The 20,087-nt window shown below is 40.6% G+C and overlaps 1 protein-coding gene across 5 annotated transcripts in view; it reads right to left on the bottom strand.

Moving 5' to 3' along the window:
• The window catches only part of PEPD (peptidase D), a 200,164-nt gene that overhangs the window by 38,042 nt on the left and 142,035 nt on the right, over window positions 1-20,087 (bottom strand). For all 5 annotated transcript variants that reach the window (XM_072934536.1, XM_072934535.1, XM_072934537.1 and 2 more), the window contains one exon: window positions 15,637-15,714. In XM_072934536.1, the coding sequence (XP_072790637.1) occupies window positions 15,637-15,714 (78 nt within the window). The remainder of the gene's footprint in view (window positions 1-15,636; window positions 15,715-20,087) is intronic.

Here is a 20,087-nt window from a genome sequence, read left to right on the forward strand (position 1 = left end):
ATTTCCAGTTTCCAGGAATTCTCAGAAGAAAAAACATGTCCTTTTCTTCTTTCCTGAAAAACGCTAGCACCACATACAGCATCCAACATCCAAAGCAGAATCCCACTTGACAAAGAAATGTTCATGGAATAAGGATTATGGAAAGATCCAACCATAAAAGTACACACAGTACAGCTTTCTGCATCAGAGGCAGAAGAAAGAAACTATGAAGTGCTTTCTTTTATGGGGACAAAAAAACTGGCTTACCCTTTGAGAAGCATATTTATTCTATACATGAATAAATGACTCACCACTGATTGCTCAGCTGCCAGAAATCAAGCTACAAGAACAGCAAGTGGGACTCCACACCCTTGTGAGGATCATGTTAGACATTTGCAGCATTATGCTTCTCAAGCCTGCTTGATAAGGCATTGCATTGCCTTCAGCAGGATCAGAAATCAGTAAATAACCATCTGGACCAGACAACACTTAAGCAGATAACCCCCTTAGTTCAGCACATATTGATTACAAGAAGGCACATTTTACATACAAGATTTTGATCTTCACACAGTATTTGTGTGATCTCCTGATTTCCCTGGTAATGAGTCAGAGTTGAAATCTGTGAATTTAAGTCTTCTTCCAAGCACCCCAAACAATTATGAGAGGCTAATCACCATAAGAAATATGTTTTTCCTTCACTGTGTTTGAAAACCTTTGAGTTTTCCTCCTCTTGCTGCTTTTTCACAGCAGGGTCAGTCAGACAGCACAAGCAGAAGGCAGGGCACTCCACTGGGGCACCCTCTCTGCCGCTGAGTCCTAATTACAGCAGCAATTAGGAAAACTCTGCAGTGTAGCTCTGTCCCCAAGCAGCATATGTGACTAGGAAAGGATAAATATAAGCTACCACAAAAATTGCTATCACACACTGCTGTAGCTGATCACCATTTCCAACACAACTGCTACTGAAAGCAATGGACAGTGAGTAAACAAAGGCAAGCATGAGAAAAGTAAAAAATATTTCAGCAGGGCTAGGACTCTCCTTGCTGCATTGCACACACAGACACACGAAGATTTTACTCCAAGAACTTTTAAAATCCACTCTACAATTTCCTTCATGAACAAATGTCTGCACTGAGTGAATCTCTGCCCTGCCTGCAGTCTTTGCCAGCCTCCCCAAACTGGGCAAGGTTCAGCTGCAGACTTGCAGGACCGGAACATCAGGAACTTCCCCAGTGGCTGCAGCTGCAGAGCTGCACAAGGCTTAAAGCTGCAGGAGCAAACTGCTCAGGAGAGTGCTCCAGAGAGAACTGCAAAGCCCCCTGTGCACACACCACAGCCACTCATCTAGATATGGAATATGGAATGTTAATCCAGAAAAGTTGCTGGTTGAAAAACGACACAAAACAGGCAGCAAACATCAGGGTGAAAAAACCACGACTGGACACCAGAATAGAAACTGTTAGCCAGCCTGGCCAAACCTCAAAATCAGAAACCCCATCAACACTGCCTAAGTCTTGATTTTATGGTTAGACTCACATCTAAAAATTACTAAAGATGCGCATAAAAAATCTACAGATACAGAAAAGCAGTTGCAACAACTGGGAATCATGGAAGAAGCTGCTACAGGCTGTAATGTACCAACAAGAAATCAGCTCTAAATCCATGAATGTATCCCAGACTGACTCTTTCCAAGTCACAAATCAAGTTTCAGGATGCTCTGTGGGTTCTGCAGCACTTCTGTGGTCTAACTGTTGCATTTACAAGTGTAAATGCCAATTCAGCATGGTGACAGTAAAGCTGTGACTAACAACTTGAGAACCCCCTGTACTGGAAGTTGCTTTGTATATTTTATTATATATTTTAGCCTGCAAAGTAGTTATTCTGAACTTACCAGAGGCAGAATTTTACCTATGTCTTTAACCTTACAATTATCAGCATTTTCTCAAACCCATTCATCACTCAGTATGCTGTTAAATAATTTTTGAGTTACTGAAGAACTGAGCAATGGAAAAAAAATATCACAAAGCTGATGGTACACCAAAACAAGGCTCACAAGCTAGGAAGCACCATTGTTCAGGTCTCTTGGCTTCCAGACAAGAGGAGACATGAGGGAAGATGATCTTTCAAATTCCACCACAGATCACAGCACACCATCCAGCCTCTATGCTTCAGTGAGAAAGCATCCAAACCAAATAGGACATCTGGGAGATATTTTGGCTCTTATCAGGAATTCTCTTCCATTTAACTTCAGTTGGGAACATATCCATTAGCTAAAATGTTGCCCAAGACATGGAAATAGCCAAAATATTGTAGTTATACTGAGAAAATAATGGGAACCTGAGAAGATCCCAGTTTCATATATTTGCTTGCCAAAATAAAATAAAATAAAATAAATGGTGAATAAAATAAATAGTTAAGCACATTTATATCAAATAAAATGTATGACAGCTACTATCTTTTTCTGTTGACTAACCAGAAAAAAATTTCTAAAAGAAGGTTCCTTAGAAAAAATACATTTATTTTACCCTGAAATTAGATAGTAAATTGCTAGTGAAAAAGATACTATTAGTGCATTCTAGTGTGTTCTCAACTGCATGTACAAAATTACCTGTCTGATAGCATACTCTTAAGAGAGTCACATACAGAAACCACTACACTTCATGTTATTTGGACTGTTATCAAATGTAGCAGCAATATAAACAAATTAAATGCAGAAATGAAAACAGGCCTACAGGCATCTTGATCTATAGCTTACCTCTTAAGAGCTGTTTAAAAACAGAACAACATATGCAATAATAGCATAAACATTCACCAAACCCTACCCTATCATATTTCCCTTTCAGATAAATTAAGTGCTACACATCTAGCAGACTGTGTATATTGTCATTACATATACATTGCATATACTTTACATTTTGTATAGCAAAACCTAACTGTGAGTTCAGTTTTCTGCTGAATGACGAAAAACTTCATTCTAAAATACCCTTTCACCACTCCTTTTTCAGCAAGAACACAGCTGTGAATTGCTGATTTCAATGAGGTATGTCTGAGGCTGTCAGGTTTCTGAGGCATTTGAAAGGGATGGTGAACAGAGGACTGCTGCTGACCAAAGAGAGAGATTAGGTTTTATGTCAAACTTTTCATTGATTTAGCTTGAAGCTGAGGAGGCCAGCTCAAATCTCTTTCAAAGCCTTCTGAGAGAAAGCTAATCTTGCTCTGCATCATTTTGTCTTGAGCAAAAGCAATGCCTTCATTTCAGGGTGAAAATGCATGATGCCTAAAGCAGATTTAACAGTCAGAAGACCTGAGCACCCCACGAAAATTTCATGCTACTGTTTTAATTTATTTTCTAGAATTACCAGGAAGCTATACCATAAGTAGAAGATACATAGCAAAAATAGTCCAAACTTCTTGGAAGTATGGGCATAGCTCTCCCAGTGGAGGCTTCAGTTCTGTGTGTATACATAATCTTTCCTACAAAACATATTGCACAATACTGTAAGCATTACTAATAAAACTAAACAATGCAAAATGTCAGAAAAATCAGATAACATGCCAGTTGCTTTACTGACAGAATGCCTTGCTTACGTACCAGTAATCCAACATCAGCCAACAGCGTTGGAATACAAGGTGCCTTCTGCCTGCTTTACAAACCACCTTCGAAAATAACTAAGAGCATTTAATTACTTTCACAGGGAAAAAATATAAACCCACAAGCTTAAATCATTTTGCACATAAACCAGTATCATAGTCAAAGAAGGAGAAACGTGTGTGACATGCCACAGCATTGCAGAAAGGCTTGGCTGGACATGCCCCTCCTCACAGCAGCTCCCCAGCCCTTCCCAGCAAGTCCCTGCAGCAGTTCTGCCATGTACAAACCAACTGGGGCTCTGCTCCCTGTGCAGGAACCCAGGAGGGAAGTTTGGAGGAAATATTTCAAGTCCTGTCAATTTTAAAATGAATACAGGTTTGTTAGTCAATGCTGGAACTGAAACACAACGTGATGCACAAAAGCTCCTTTCCCCTCCTTTCCCTCTGAAACAAAATGGATGAGTAAGACATGGCTGTGTTACTTTCACAGAATATTGGCACCACAAAATGCAGATTTATAGTTACATATTTTTGCTTTCAAGCCAAGAAAAATAATATGCATTTTGATATTGAATTTAGCTTTCTTAACCTTTGACTGTGAAGCACCATGAAACACTTTGTGTAACACTTTAAATTTGAACACTGTAGACTATAAAAAGTCATAGTTCTTTTCTTCATAAAGTCACTGTATACCATTTTTCAAAAATAAAGCATCATCTTTCTTTAAGCATGTGTTTTACTTTTATAGGCTTGCTGACACTTTTATTGTCAAATAATTTGAAACTGCCAGGCAATAAAGCAAATTATGACCAATATCACAATGGGAAGCAATACTTTATTTGGGATATCTGAGCCATGTGTATGAATTGTTATGATCCAACCACCAACCCAACCCAGGGACAAGCTCTCGCAGGCATTTTTTGGGAAGCCTACATCTACTCCTACGAGCTAACACATAAAGCTGTCACCTTTCTGCTCCACAGATCTGCTTGATCTGTACACTCAGAACTGGATCTCCTCATGATAGTTATAAAGCAATTACTCTAGTGCAGCTGTTGATGTGGCAGAGTGATGACTGGGGTGAAACCCAGGTGGATGTCCTTGTGCAATGCACCCCAAACCAGCATCCTACTGAGCATCACCGCCTGCAGCCCATGTCCTCCCCTGAGTCTATTCTCAGGACAAAATCTTCCCTTCCCCTGGGTGGGTTTGCAAGACTAGCAATAAGAAAACTGATTTTACCCAATCTTACCGTGCCCTCCTCACTCCTCAGGTTAAACAGGTGTGAATACTGAAGCACTTTACTCAGCAGCATTTGCTGAGGTTTTAGGGGTTTGAGGCATTATTAACCAACACACCTATGAGCGGCCACACAGATGAACTGGTGCCAGCCAGTTTTAGGACAGCAGGAATAAAGGTACACACAGTTTTGTCCTCCTCTTAGTGCCATAAAAGGGAACCATCCCCAGCTGGAGATTTATGCTGTGTGATCTCAGCATACTCTGCTCTGAGTTCACAGGGCGCACTCTGCGCTTTACACTTCATGCAGCAATTAAATCCTTAAGTATTCACACACTAACAAAATCCAACTGTTTGTTTGGTTAAACACTTCTAAGGCAATTTCAAGCTTAAGGGAACTAGGTATCAGCATTTCTATGAGATATGTTTTGGAAACAGGCCAACTGATGTGGAAATAGGGCGGTTTAATAGGAGACCACAAGAATGAATTAATGTAAATGATATCACAAGGAAGAAAACAGTGAGATAAGTGACACATACTCTTTCATACACTTGCAACTTGACTAGCCAAGACTTATCAATTAAAAAAGCAGCATTGGGTAAGGTAAGATCACAAACCCTAAGAGAGAATTGGGACAGTATAGTGTATAGTCCTACCATGCTCAGGAAGAGGTTTTTTAGAGAAGCCTTGCTGTTACCAGCTTCCATCTGACATGCCAGACAAGGAACTTGTACTGGCTCTGTCTTGAAACCAGGCTTGGTTTAAATCTCACTGGTTTAAATCTATCTTTTTGTCACCAGCACGCATGGAGTCAAGAATAACCTTTAAAAAATGCTGGAGAATCCTTTTTGTGTAGGAAATTAGATTCTGTGTATTCAAAAGAAATCAAGTTTTGTTTAAGCCTCCTGTTCAAAAGGAGAGGCTGTAGCCACACAGGTAAATGTAGTTACAGCTGCATGACTACTCTCCACCCAGCTGCAAGTTAGGTAACCACGGGGTCCCACACTTGTTGTTTCTCCTCGGCTGTCTTTTCATCTTGTTTACCTTCTCCATGACTTTTTTACCATTGCTCATCTTGTACCACTGTCTCACTTCACAAGCTTTCTGAAACTATTTCAATGATAATGGGAATCTGGTCTCAAACTTTTCTCACAGAAGATGACAAATCTGCCACCAACTAAGCTTTTCTCAGATAGAAAGAGTATAATAAAAATTAATATCTCTGCCTACACTGAATTTTGAAGGACAGAGGATTGCCTGCCTGTATCTCTACAATTCCAACTACTGAGACTTCAGTGGCTGTAGCAAGAATACACAAAAGTTTGAGCTGGCTGGATTAAAAAAATAAGAAAGAAAAGAAAGCATCCGAACACAAAAGCTTCAGCAGGTGTTGGTGCCTGCACAGCTCAGGGTTTCCCCTCACTGTCACAGACACAGGACTCTGGCTCACAGAATCACAGCAGCAGTGTGGTGGTGGGTGCTGTACCCCTGCCAGGGAGCTGTGCCCCTGCTCTGCTGCTTCAGCCCTGATGCTGAGAGAAAACCAACAGCGTGTGGGAGTGTCCTCTCTTACAATGATTTGTGCCAAGCAGACCTTCAGATCCATTCTTCCCATAGGATATGAAATCTAAATCTCACTGAATCTACCAAATGAGCTCCATGAAAGAGCTGGTTCAGTAAACACCCACGTACACCAGTAAGATTGCTATTTTTATACACAGGCTAAGAAGGAATCCCTTGCTTACAGCATTTATGTCTTGAAGAAATCTATTATGAGATCCTTATGCTTCTGCACTAAAACAATCAACTTCCATGACCAAAAATAAGCCCTCTTCTATCCCCATGCAGTTTGCATTAATGCCATCTTAAAAATGTTACGTTTGTCCAGAGCAAAGAGCCAAAAAATCTTCTGACTGACTTGTTCACAGATAATGGTTCCAAGGGCCATTCTCCACGTTTCAGCTAAAGCAGAGGGATGTTTCTCGTACAGAGGTGCTACCCACAAATAAGTGTCAGGAACAGCATGCTAGTGCTGCTGGGCTGGGGGAAGGAGCAGCAATGAGGGCTCCACAAGATGCAGTAGGCAGCTGAAAACCTCAGCCAGATCCATGCTGACAGTGTGCCAGAGACCAGGAGCAGGCTCAGGGGAAGTTCTGATGAAAGGATTACCTATCTGACTTTTTACTGAATTGATGATTTCTTTCTTTTCTGTCTTTACTACCCTAATTATTATCCATTTTTAACAGAAATATTTAGTAAGTCTCTCAACTTACTCTCTTTAGCAGAAACAATTTGCTGAAAAATCAGCAGAAATGGCAGCAAACCCCAAGTTTTGGCTAGTTTCCATCCATTAGGAGCCTCCCCATTGGAAAGGCAGTGTCTGGGGCATTCATGGCTGCAGATGACTTGCTCAAACAAGGAGCAAGGAAGCCAGAGCTGCAGGGAAGAGAGGGGGGCATTCGGGGAGAAACCTGTATTGGCAGCTGATTGCTTCCCAATCAACACAACAGCAAAGCTCACTGGCTCCTCACCAGAATGTGTCTCACCTGACAGGGTAAGAACAATACAGTGCCATTTGCAAGTTACTGAACATCTGCAGTTGACTAAACCAGTCCATTTCTAGACATCTACTGAGAAGTGGAAGGTACTGAAGGTGAATTGTAAAAGTCTGATACTTCCAATACAGGCCACGATTCTTGGGTGCTGGCATTCAGAAATACAAGCCTCAGCTTTCAGCAGCTTGTCTGGACACTGACCTGTGCTGCCCAGCCATGATAAACAACCATTGAGACCAACTGAACAGGGCAGATGTTACTTCATGATTTTACTGTAAATATTGTCACATTTTTTTATGTGTGTATGGGCATTCTCACACACGTGTCCAAGAAAGTAAAACATTTCCAATGTCTTTGCACGATGAAAACTGGGCCAGTGTCCAATGGCACAGGTTCACTCAGCTTTTTTGACAGCCTATGTTTCATTGATTGTTCAAGCAACCTTCAAATTATCAGTTCTCAAATGGAACACAACAGAGAAGAGTACTTCTATCACGCTTCATGTGTATTTGTGTTAAAGACCACCACAAAAAGTAGATTACAAGTCCAACAGCAGCCAGGTTTTTTCAGAATGTGCAGGGAATGCTACGCTAAGACTATGACAGATAAAACTCACAGCTGACAATTAAAAAGACATTTCACATAAATTATAAACAGCAAAAATTACAAGGCAGATCATACTGCAGCACTTAAAGGAAAGCTAAAATTTGTTACAGCAAACACACTACTAATATTTAGTGATCTGAGCTTTAGTGAATAGGCTTATTCTTATTTCTGACAGTAAGCAACCTCATAGCCTGAATTAACCAGTACTAACAGAACCCATTCAATTACAGCAAAATTATTGTTAATTCTAGCAACTGCATTTCTCTATTTTTAATCAAATTCAATTTTTCTGAATTAACATAAAATTAATATACTCCATAGGTACAACAAAATGAAAAATACCTACACTTGATGAAAACAGTAAATATTAATCAAACGAGAGGAATCGGGCCAAAGGAATTATTTCAGAAATGGATAGCCAGTTAATTTTGCAATCAACCAGTAAGTAGCAGCAATGTACTTTGTATTATTATTAGAAACAAAACCATTACTACCAACAAGCTGTTTCAAAACTGCAGACTGAGAAGTTAAAGCTAACCATAATTTTTGCATATTATTACAGCCCTGAACTTCAAAATGCATAAAAGTGCACAAGGCCAAATGAAAATACTAGTCCCACCCACATAAAATACTTGAGCATTTACATCTGACACATGAACATCCTGAGATCTTAACGAGCAGTGCTTTCAAGAAATAATAAATACAATATTTTGTACTGTAGGATAGATGGTTTTAATAGCAGACACTGGAGGATTTGGATGGAAAAGGAAGGACTTCTACTATCTGATGGGTCAGTTTCTGCTTTTTAAATACAACATTGCCCCCATCTGGACAAATGAGTTTTGGTTCTAGGTTGATATTAGTATTGTAAAACTTGATAAAATACTGAGAATTCCAAAAAAGAGTTTGGCAAACAGATACAGGAAACTTTGATCATCTTTTCTGGTATACCTTTTTCAAGTTCATCTAAATCTTTCCTTTACTTATAGAAAAATTTTCAACATTTTCCTGAGATAAATGACAGCCACTCAATACTCACAGAAAGTCTTACACTTACTCATTCCTCCAAAGAAGAGAATAGTGCATTTCCTACAAGTAAAATGGTATAATATTGCAATAAATATGTGGATATAGCTTCAATGCAATATGTATATTGCACATGCATAGTGTCTGCATATGTAAAAGATAAATACACCAGGATTATACATGAATTGACAAATTTTTCATTGTAGAAAACTGTGCATTATGCTTTGAGGTCAAAGAGTTAAACCAGCAAAGTAACTTTTATTTTAGCTAATAGAAGGCTTAGCCACGAACAACTGAATCTGGCTAGCTCCTGCAAGAAGCAACTTTCTTTTGTGATATTCTTCACAGAATCACAAAATAGGCTGAGTTGGGAGGGACCCATCAGAACCATCCAGTCCAGCTCCTGGCCCTGCACAGACACACCAACAATCCCACCCTGGGCATCCCTAGGAGTGGCATCCAAACACTCCTGGAGCTCTGGCAGCCTCCAGTGCCCGTTCCCTGGGGAGCCTGGGCAGTGCCAGCACCTCTGGGGACACAGAACCTTTCCCTGATCTCCAGCCTGACCCCACTTTTCTTCACGCAGCCAGCCACTCCAGGGAGCCTGAACGCTGTCCTTTGTCCCTTTTCAGCCACTAAAAATAAAAACCCCCAAACATTCAACATCTCCCCTCTCTGCTTCATCCAGAACAACCTTTCAGAACTACCTGTACCTGCAGCCAGGAAAAACTCCCTGTGATGAACACAGCTTCTGAAACGACAATAGGAGAGGTGCTGGAAAGATCTTTTGAGAGCACCACAGGTAATAATAAAAAGAAAACACCAAAAGTACACACAAGTACTAAATGGAAGGAAACAAACCCAAGTTTGACAACTTGAGCAGAATGCCTACATGCAAAGGCAGTGTTCCCAGAAGGCTGCTGAGTGTTTGTTCTGGCAAGTACAGGATGTTACCAGTATGAAAACTTGGGCAAAGCTCACTTCTTTCCACATCTCTTATTTTAGTGCCCCCTGCTGTCAGTATTATTCTGATGAATTAAATTTGCACTGGGATATTAAGGAAAGAAGCAGAAACAAAAATATGCCTCAGAGTTAAACTGGTCAGATAAAGGCTTTTTGCAATACCAGACAGTTTTCCATATCCAGCTCTATCATTTGACTCAGCAAGTAACCATGCTTGTTGATATAGCCAAGACACATTTAAATCATTAAACATTATGCAAAGGTTGTACTTTTATGACAGATGTGTTTGGTTTTGTGACACTAACAAAGTCTTCTGGTACCTGAATGCAATAAAACTATTTCCAGGCAAAACTTGTTTTACTGTCATCCAGAGCAGTGATGGCCCATCATGGAACAGCAGTGAGAGACATTCTGTTCCACCAAGGACACTGTACTCTGCCCAGTGCTGTCACTGAAATCTAGAAATTATTTCAATAAAATAGGTGATCAATAAGCAATTATGTGAGTGTTAAAATAAGAAGTCAAATAAAATGAAAGACATCATCTGACTATCTAACCTGCTTCTATTTAAACTTCTAAAATCTACTTTTAATTTATAAATAATAGATAGTCCCACTGTGAATACAAGGTTAATGGATTCTCTCTTAGGTCTGTTACACATCCCAAGCAATTGATGCTGGTTGAACTCCCCTTATTTATGCTTTCACCCAAGCCCTCAGTAAATTACTCTCTGGCCCAGGCTCCAGTGTCCCCCTTGCAGCTGCCAGTGCTGCAGCAGGGCAAGCCCAGGTGAGTGCCTGTGCTCCCTGGGGTGTGGAGCAGCAGGCTCTGCTGTTCATCAACATTGTAACTTAGGTGGATATTTCAAAATATTAAAATTGCTCTTTTTTTTTTTTTCAGCAGAATAGACAATTATTTTGCAAAGCCAAAATGGACCTACTAACCCTCAAAAATGTCATCAAGTGCTTGAAGGTCAGTGAACCTGCCTATGAGAGTTGTTACAAAGTGCTGAATTTTCACTGAGGTACATGTGTCAGATGCCATAAAAATGCCAAGACCTGCAACTCGTGACACCTGCAGGAAAGCAGCTCAGGTAACAGCTGTATCTATTGCAGTTACATCTGGGATCAGGCTGATTTTCTTACATTTCTATTATTTAAGTGTAAGCCTCACCATGAAGAATCAACCTTTATTTTAAGATCACAGAAGCATTTTTAATTCTGCCAAACACTGCAGGAGCTCTGCTGATCAACTGCAACAGAACAATCAACTCCAGCCATGTATTTGGCACGTGGCAATGCCAGGAACCCACGAAGTCAGGCTGCCAGAGCCACCAGGTTGCAAATCAAATGCAATAAACTCCAATTTTACTCAGACTTCTCAAATCAAAGCATAAAATACACACTTTGGGTTCACATCTCTGATGGTTTCCAGAACAAACCAGCAGATCACAAAGGTCAGCAGGGACATTTGCCCTGCCCCTTCCTCTGCTGCAGGTGGCTTTGATGCTCAGTGTTCTCCACAGCCATGGTGTGACTCCACCCTGCAGCACTGGCAGGGCAAGGGCAGCAGGCAGAAAGGATTCAAGGCAATTTGCTTCCATGGTTTTTAAGGAAGCTTAAATGTCCCAGATGGCAGATGCTGATTTCTTGAGACAACACTTCCCATAGAATCACACTGGCTCTTACAGAACTTGTTCTGGATGCTGTTTCCCAGGGTCAGGCCATCACTTCCAGCCAAAGTCAGAGCTCAGTTTAGGAGAGCTGAAACCAGAGTTTCCACCTCCCACAAGGGCCCTCTGACCATTGAACCAACATCTTTCTGCAGTGTGAACAAAAGCCAACTGCTCATGAGACACTTGTCCCGAAGAATGAGCTGCCATTCTCCGAGCAGGAGTCCCAGGTGCACATTTGCTCTTGATTTGTGCCTAAAGGACTCGGATCTCTACTCCTTCAATTCATTTGGGATATTGTCTTCTTAAGTAGCAGCGTTTAATTTCATTCTACTCCTCACCAAACTTTGAAAGACCTTTGGTTTTCCAAAATGCTGGAAGTCTTTTGTGTGTAAGGCAGGAGATTGCAAACTAGAATGAGTACTTTAGCTTATGACTCCACTTTCCCTACTACCAAATGCAGTTACAGCCTCAGTACAGAAACAAAAGGGGCCTTGGCATCCAGTTAGTAATGCAATAATACCTGGAGAGGATGCAGTGAACCTCAGTCCAGGGCTCAGCTCCAATCCAAGCTGTCAGAGCTCTAAGATGACAGAAGAAAATCAGTGTTTGGGAACAGCCTGGCCATACATCACCACTGCAAGCTGTGATTTCCTACCTTCCAAGTAGAAGATTTTATTTAAAGTTAATACTGAGTAAAAATTGCCAAGTGCCTACAATGGTGACTCAGCCTACCTGCTTATCTGGATGTCCCTTCTGACCACAGAGACAAGAGACACCTGCTTAGGGAAAGTGTTTGTTTTAAAGCAAATTGATAATTCCAATGTTCACCACAGAATGCTGTAGTACATGAATCATTTATACAGAACACGGACTTGCTGCTATTCCAATATTTGATTTCAATATCCATACCAGCTAAATATCTGTATCCTGAGCACCTAAACCTCCCTAAAAATACTGATTGCTTTTTCTGTCAATCACAGTGCTTTGTGTTAGACAGCTATTTCAATATTTAACAGATTGAAAAGGATAGCCCTGCTTAGCAAGACAGTGTGTATTAAAAAGAAGTGTCAGAAATTCCCTTGATAGTCCTTTGTTTTGCACTGAGATCTTTAGTGCAGAAGCTGTACCTATAAAAAGTGTGGATTATGATGCACTATCAGAGATACAATTCCACACTAGCTTCTTACAGAAACAATAAACCCACTTGATATAGGTTAATTTTTTTTAAAAAAGCATCATAAAGCCAGGCTTTTCTAAACCTTCCAGAGCTTTTGACTAAGAAGTCAGAACAACCTTAAAAAAAAAGATATAAAAATGCAATAGCACAAGTATTTTGGCCTATGATCTTCTTTAAACAACTACATCCTTGTTACTTATACTTTTTAAAAAGCCAATAATGCATGCACTCAATCATTTCCCAGAAGCAAAGCTTTAATCTTCCAAATGTATTGTTTATAATATTCAGATGTTTAGTTGACTTATTTATGATACTTACTGCACTGCACTGCTTTGCACATAAAAAAAACCCGAGCTGCACATTCTGCAAAACCCATGAATGTTATTCATATCCAGTAAGTAATGTTAAGAAAAAGACATGAAATTCTATGCAATAATTTATTAAAAATCACACCAAATACCCAATCTCTCAAGTCTATTACATACAACTCTTCATTATGAAGAGTTAGCTAATGTTATGCCAAAATGCTGGCAGAAACAGAAATAACCCTTAAAATACTCTTACCCCTCTTACCCCTTTTTTACCAAAAATAAAGTCTATTTTTTCCCCATGTTCAGGGCTTCCTAAGACTATCCAACAGAGGGCCCCCCATAGCTATTAAAAAGCTTAATTGTAAGCCAATATACGAATGCTAATATACACAGACAAATCAGCACTGTCATTTTAATGCCTCCTCTGTATGCACATACACACCCTTCTACACCCAAATTAGGCATTTGTAAAGTCACACAGTGAAAGAACTCAGGTAGTGCCTTGGCAGAATTTGTATGCTGCTCATGCATGCTACACCTCAAGACTTTTTCTGAAACACAATTTTTAACTGTGGAAAATGAGTGTGCTTTTAAATTGTCTTTACAGAAATTAAATCACTTTTTCTTATTATTGTTTTATTCTCCCTTGAGATAAATACTAAGAAGGCAGTGTGGAGCAGAGCCTGCTCTGTGAGTATCAGCCAGGGAAAGGCAGGGCAGGAGCCTGGCAGGAGCTCGTGCCTCTGGGGCAGCCTCTGCTGCAGGACACACCTGCACCTGAAAACACCTTCTCAGGGTTTTGGCAGGAGGTTATTCCAGCCTCTGTTAAACCTTGCTCTCTTTGTTGAGGATGGGGTGCTGCTCAGCAGTTTTGAAACACTGAAGTGATTGATGTATTTGGTGGGTTATGGTTTCCTGAGATACCTCAGGCTGATAAAACCCAAACATATTTTAAAGACTTTTCCAGTACTGCAGAAAAGAAGGGTTTGCAAAGAGTCTTGTATAGTTTAAGATGGACTACAGCCATCCACTAGATTGTCCTTAGAGACTGTAAGTGAAAGATTCCTACACATACCCTTCACCCTGAGGTCTCCCTCACCGTTTAAGACCTTAGTTTTAAATATGAGATATCATAATGCACTGTGGCATATCTTCTCTCAGTAGCACATGCTGAGAGTTCCTGTGTGCTACACACCTTCTTTTTTAAATTTAATTGAATGACACAGCTGATACACTTTTATGTTGGTATGTCCTTCCTGATCAAAAAATGCTCATAGCATAGAATCTACTCAAACACAACATAATCATAAATCAAAACTACTGCCCTGCAATAAATTAACTTTAGTATTTGATGGGTTTAGTAAGCTATTAACCACAGATGAAGATAATACATAAACTATTGTACAAGAAGCTTTTAAAAAAGTTTTTACAGTATTATAAAGAATTTATCTATCTGTAATTCCATAAGTTCACTGTGCATCACCTGAAGATGAGCCTTGGAACTTCAGCCAACAAGGCATATTTTTAAACTTCTGAGATTCAATTTGTTTTCCATAGTAGGTTTTGAGCTTTTCGAAGATAATACTAATTTGCTTTTCTTCATACATTTACATTCCACTGTGAAAATACATACCTACCCTTCTCCTGCACAGGCTACAAAGGTAATTCAATACAATTCCTCCACTGAATGCAAGTGGTTAACTTCTCCAAAACTAGTTTTGCATTTTTATAAACAAAGGCTTTTTGACCCATGTCTTTGGAGGTGAAGTGTGAAAGTTATGATCTGATATACTGCACATCAGACAGGCAAATAGACAAATCATCTTTCAATTTATTGGAATGTATTTGGTGCTTCCATTCACTCTGTTTTTACCTGCAGTGATACTGCAAAGCATGTGGACGTGTTGTACACATAGAGAAAACTTTATGGTATTTGCAGCTGTATTACACATCACTAAACTCAAAGTAAGTCTTCATAGGAAGTTTTTGGCACAACACTGAACTAGAAGAACCCTTCACTGACCTGAACCGAGTTTGATCTCTTCACCCTTTCCAATCTCTACTTTCTTGTCAGGGTGTCTGTGTGCACACAGGCATTTGCAATATCTAATCCATTCTGCAATTTGATGCAATTCTCTAAAAGTAGCCAACACTCTCCACCCCAGCACCAGAGCTGAGGTTTGGATCTGAGGTCCAAGAGCAAACCCTAATGATGAATTTTGCAACTGCCCTTGTGCTTAGAATACAGGCATTTCTCAAGCTCAATTCTAAGTGCCTCTGGTTCAGAAGTGTTTGAAACAATCTCTCCCTCTCCCTTTCAACTGGAGATGCAAGTGTACAGGACCTTTGGAAGAAACCAGAGTAATTTGGCATGCAAAGCTCTCTTCTATTTTAAAGATTTAGACTTTTTATCAGTATGCAGTCATCCTTTTTCTAAGAGTACATACAATTTCTGTAGGGAAACAGCAGTAGCAAAACAAAAATTGTAAATAAACTCTATCCCCTTTACTTACCATAAGTCTCCATCTTCAATAGTCTTATCATTGGGGGCTCCAGCATGGCCATAGTGCAAAACAGAGGAGTTCTCGCCACTGATGGGCAAAAAGAAAATTAGCACAATTATTGGAAGAGGAAACATTGACATACACATTGATACAATAGAAGAAGGAACTCTGTAAGCATCAGTGTATTCACATAAAAACAGCCTGTGAGAGCTGTCACAATCCCTGCCCTGGTGTGGGCTGCAGTAGCTACCCCACCACTCGTGCAGCAGAGATGGGCATGGCACAGGAATTTTGCTACTCTGTCTGTAAGACAAGACTTGGCTGCAGAAGGAACATGGCACAGTTCATATGAATATTTCCTATGTCCATGATAGTGTAAAGGAAAGAATTATGTGCAAGTAATTTTTCAATTTACACCCACTTATTAAGTAGTCTGAGGCATAAAACAAGCTAACTTCCACTGGAGTAAAATGTGACATTTGAAACACTCTGGGAATCACTGGGACAGGAGGAATTGAAGTGTCTGAGGGAACAGCTCCAGTTCCCCTCCGGCATGGCCACAGGTGGTCTCTGCTGGCGGGATGCACTGCTTGGGGAACATTCACAGCTCACAATGCCAGCAGCAGGAGCAGGGATGAAAACTGTCACTCTCTTCTTACCTACTGTTGAAAAATCACATTGCAAAGAAAAGATTTTTATTCCTGGAAACTTTTCAGAGTAAACTGCTGATTCACAAGAATAAAACAGCTCCAGAGAAGGATGGACACTTGCTCTGTTGTTCTGAAGTTCCATGATCCACTAGGTGACCTACATTTGGCCTTGGCATCCTCTCTTGCCTACTGATATTCCTCTGGGTCTATAAAATGTCAGTTAAAAGGCTGATAAAGATCTCAAGCTCTACCTATTTTTCTTTTACTGTTCTCTTCAGTTAGATGTTCTCACTTTTTCTCTTCAAAAAGCTGGAAGAATTACACCACATCCAAAAATACACATGTTGGGACAGGGTTACTGCAGCTTCTCTCCAACCCCTCCAGCTCACTTGTCTCTCTGTACCTCAGCTTCAATCAAAACCTTTCACTGGTCACGCTGCTCAAATTTAGTTCTTTCAAGCTGGAACAGCTTTGTATCTTGGATATCAGGAATCTGAGGCTCAATTTCAATCAATCTTTTGTTGTGTCTGGAGTAAACGTGACATCTGACATACTTCTCATATTAGATTTCTGATGTGTGCAATTACAAAAACAGTAAGCATGCACTGTACCCAAAAAGATATTACCTTCAAGATACATTAAGTGCTTGAGATATTAGATATTTAACAGATCATCAGTCATACAGATAATTTCATAAACAGTTATAACGGAGTAGAAAGCAGCAAGTTTCTGCAGGCTCCCAATCTAAAGGGCTGGACTGTGTCCCTGGAAGTATTTAAAAAGACATGGAGCTGTGGCACCTGGGGACACAGTTTAGCAGTGAGCTTGGCAGTGCTGGGTTAATGGATGGCCTGGATGATCTCAGAGGGTTCTTACAACCTGAATAATTCTACATTAATATTTTGAAGACAGTAAGTATTTATTGTTAATTATTTTTTAGTGTATAAGAATCACTATATAACAGTGAGAAGTGATATTTCAGAATCAAGGGGATGATTTTCTGTTACAAAATGTACTTAATAAAATGATACATATGCCCAACAGAAAAATTAGAAAAGTTAGAAGCTGTTAAATCAAGACAGAACTATGGCTGCAACACATTCATTTTGTGATGCTGGTCCAGTGGCTTAAGCACAGTTTCACAACTGGATGGAAGCTTTTTTCTTGCTGGACGCTGGACTTGAAAACCTCTGCAGCTGTGCAGATAGCTAAAAATGAACCCAGAAAGCCTATATACAAGATGAAGACAGACATAAACCTCTTTCTGAGATGTTCTGTCTCCTGGGCACTGCTGGAATATTTTCCACATCAGGACACTTTCAAAATTAGTTTGCTCTATCTGAACTAAAACTCAGTAACAGGGCAATGGAGTGCAATCAAAAGAAAAGGTCTCCTGTGCAGGCCCTGTGTGCAGTAGGAGCTGTGCTCCCATCTGAGCTCTCACATCGGGTGACAGGGGTGCAGGAGTGCGGGGGGACAGGGGTGCAGACTGCTCCTGCCCCTGTGCTGCTCTATTGGTGTGGGGAGGGGAGGCAGCATCACCTCTGCCTCAGAAACTGCTTCCCAGGTGGAGGGCTAAAATTCTGGGAGGATGGCATGTGGAAGGAACTGGAATGACCTTGCATGACTTTGGTGTTTAAGGAAAAACACAAGAAATAATGAAAAGCCACCAACAGCTGACATGAACATACATACTCCACAGCAGTTTGTCAGGATTTCAGCTGCAGATACTATTCCTTATCTCCCTCCAATACTGAGGATAAAGTAGGAGAAGCAAACAGCACATGCATATATTTATGATCAACTTTTAAAAAATTATCATGAACCTTAAGGGTATGACTCCATGCTTATGTATTTGCAGGCAGCTCGTTTACTTATCAAGATATGCTGGCACCCTCAGCGACATATACCATACCAATGCATAAATAAGTCATATACTCAAATTTGACAACTGCACAAATGCTTTCAACAAAACACATTGCAAATACAAAGATGAGGGGTTTCTCTTGCACATTTTATTGTAAAGGTTTTAGTTTACAAAATATTTCTGTTAGGCTCAGCACCAACTGTGAGGGGAGCCGCGTGAAGGATCTGTTTTTCAGCACCGTTGGTGAAGCGTTAAGCAGGCACAATCTTTCTTGGCATTGGAGGCTCCTGATCTGTCAGGCACATCTTGGCTCTGTCACACACAGGGGATCACAGCACAGAGAGCACAGTTGGTGCTGAAGACCAGACCTGCACACCATATGCATCTCTGGGGTTTGGCTGTTGGGATTTATTGGCGTGAGAGGATCTGCTCCCCTGGCTGGCTCTGGGCAGATACCCTGGGCTCAACACCCATTAGCAACCATGGCAGAGCTGACCCACTCTTGAAAGCTCCCCAACTGCTTTTCACCCAAAACAAAACCAGCACATGCACTGAAGGACTGATCCCTGGCACTGAGCAGGGCCTGCAGCTGAGGAGGAGTGGGAGAGCTTGATCAGACATGCACTACTGACCAAATTAAGGTAGTGATATGGAAACCTCCAGTGGGTTCTCGCTAAAAGGTGCACATCCAATCTCCCCTGCAGGGTGCATCTTTACCACTGACCTGAGATGAAGGCAGGAAAATGCTTCTGGAGCAATGCTACAGAAATGTTGTGTACCCACAAGGTAAATGTTACAGTTAGCCAGAAATTGTTCACACTGATTCAGTAAGCCTTTCAAGGTGGCTTTAAAACAATTTGAACAAAAGGCCTCAGCCACTGGCAAAGCACAGAATTCACAGATTCACCAGGTTGGAAGAGACCTTCAAGATCATCAAGTCCAACCCAGACCCAACACCTCAACTAAACCCTGGCACCCAGTGCCACATCCAGTCTGTTTTAAACACATCCAGGGATGGTGACTGCACCACCTCCATGGGCAGCCACTCCAGAATTTATCACGCAAGCAAATGAGCCTTCATATAGAAGCTACTTCTTTCTTTTCCAAGAGGCAACAGTTGAAAGGTCTAGGATTAGAGTGCCAAGCTGCAGTTTACAATGAAGCACTGTGGGAGGTGAGGATCACTGGCTTTGCTGCCTTCTTTTTGGCCAGCACCTCTGAAAATCACCACACATGAAGATGCCAATGCTCACCTTCAGGCAGTCAACCTGAAAAATCCTCCAAGAGGTTCCTGTGTATCCATTTCTATTCCTTTAATAACTTGCTTCTAAGTGGTGTCAAAGACATGCTTGCTACAGAAAGAACTGCACAAAGCAGCAGAAGAGCTGCAAATTAACACCACTGAGAGTGCAAAACACAGTAAGAAATTCTGATTACTAGCAAAGGAAAACAATCCCCCAAGATGCATTTGAGATCAGAAAGCACCTTGAAAACAAATAATTAGAAGAAAGAGTAGAGATGTCAGCAATATTTTAAGAACAGGACTATGCTGAGCATCAAGCACTACAAAAAGTGTAGCTAGTAGCTCTGTATTAAGGACATCTAAAGAAAAAACAAAGGACCATTGACTAAAGCTGGAACCTATTTCCATCATGATTTAAATCATCGCTGAATCAACCCAGAAGAAAGCATTAACCCTTCTTGCCATTTTTTGTCTAAGGCATGAGATCTAAAAAACTTGTACTGAAGTTAAAGAAAGAAAAGCTGATTCAATAGTATCCTAATCTTGTCCAAAAAGCTTCACTTATGGCAACCCTCAGATAGAAGATCTTCCACTGCACAGTGTTATTCTTGATGACTGATAGCACCTGATGAGAGCTGTGCTCTGCCCAGGGATATCAGTCAAGAAGATCTGAACCTGAGCCTAAGACAAGAGAGTAACA

Source organism: Taeniopygia guttata, chromosome 11, assembly GCF_048771995.1.
Source record: "Taeniopygia guttata chromosome 11, bTaeGut7.mat, whole genome shotgun sequence".
NCBI classification, from domain to species: Eukaryota; Metazoa; Chordata; class Aves; order Passeriformes; family Estrildidae; genus Taeniopygia; species Taeniopygia guttata.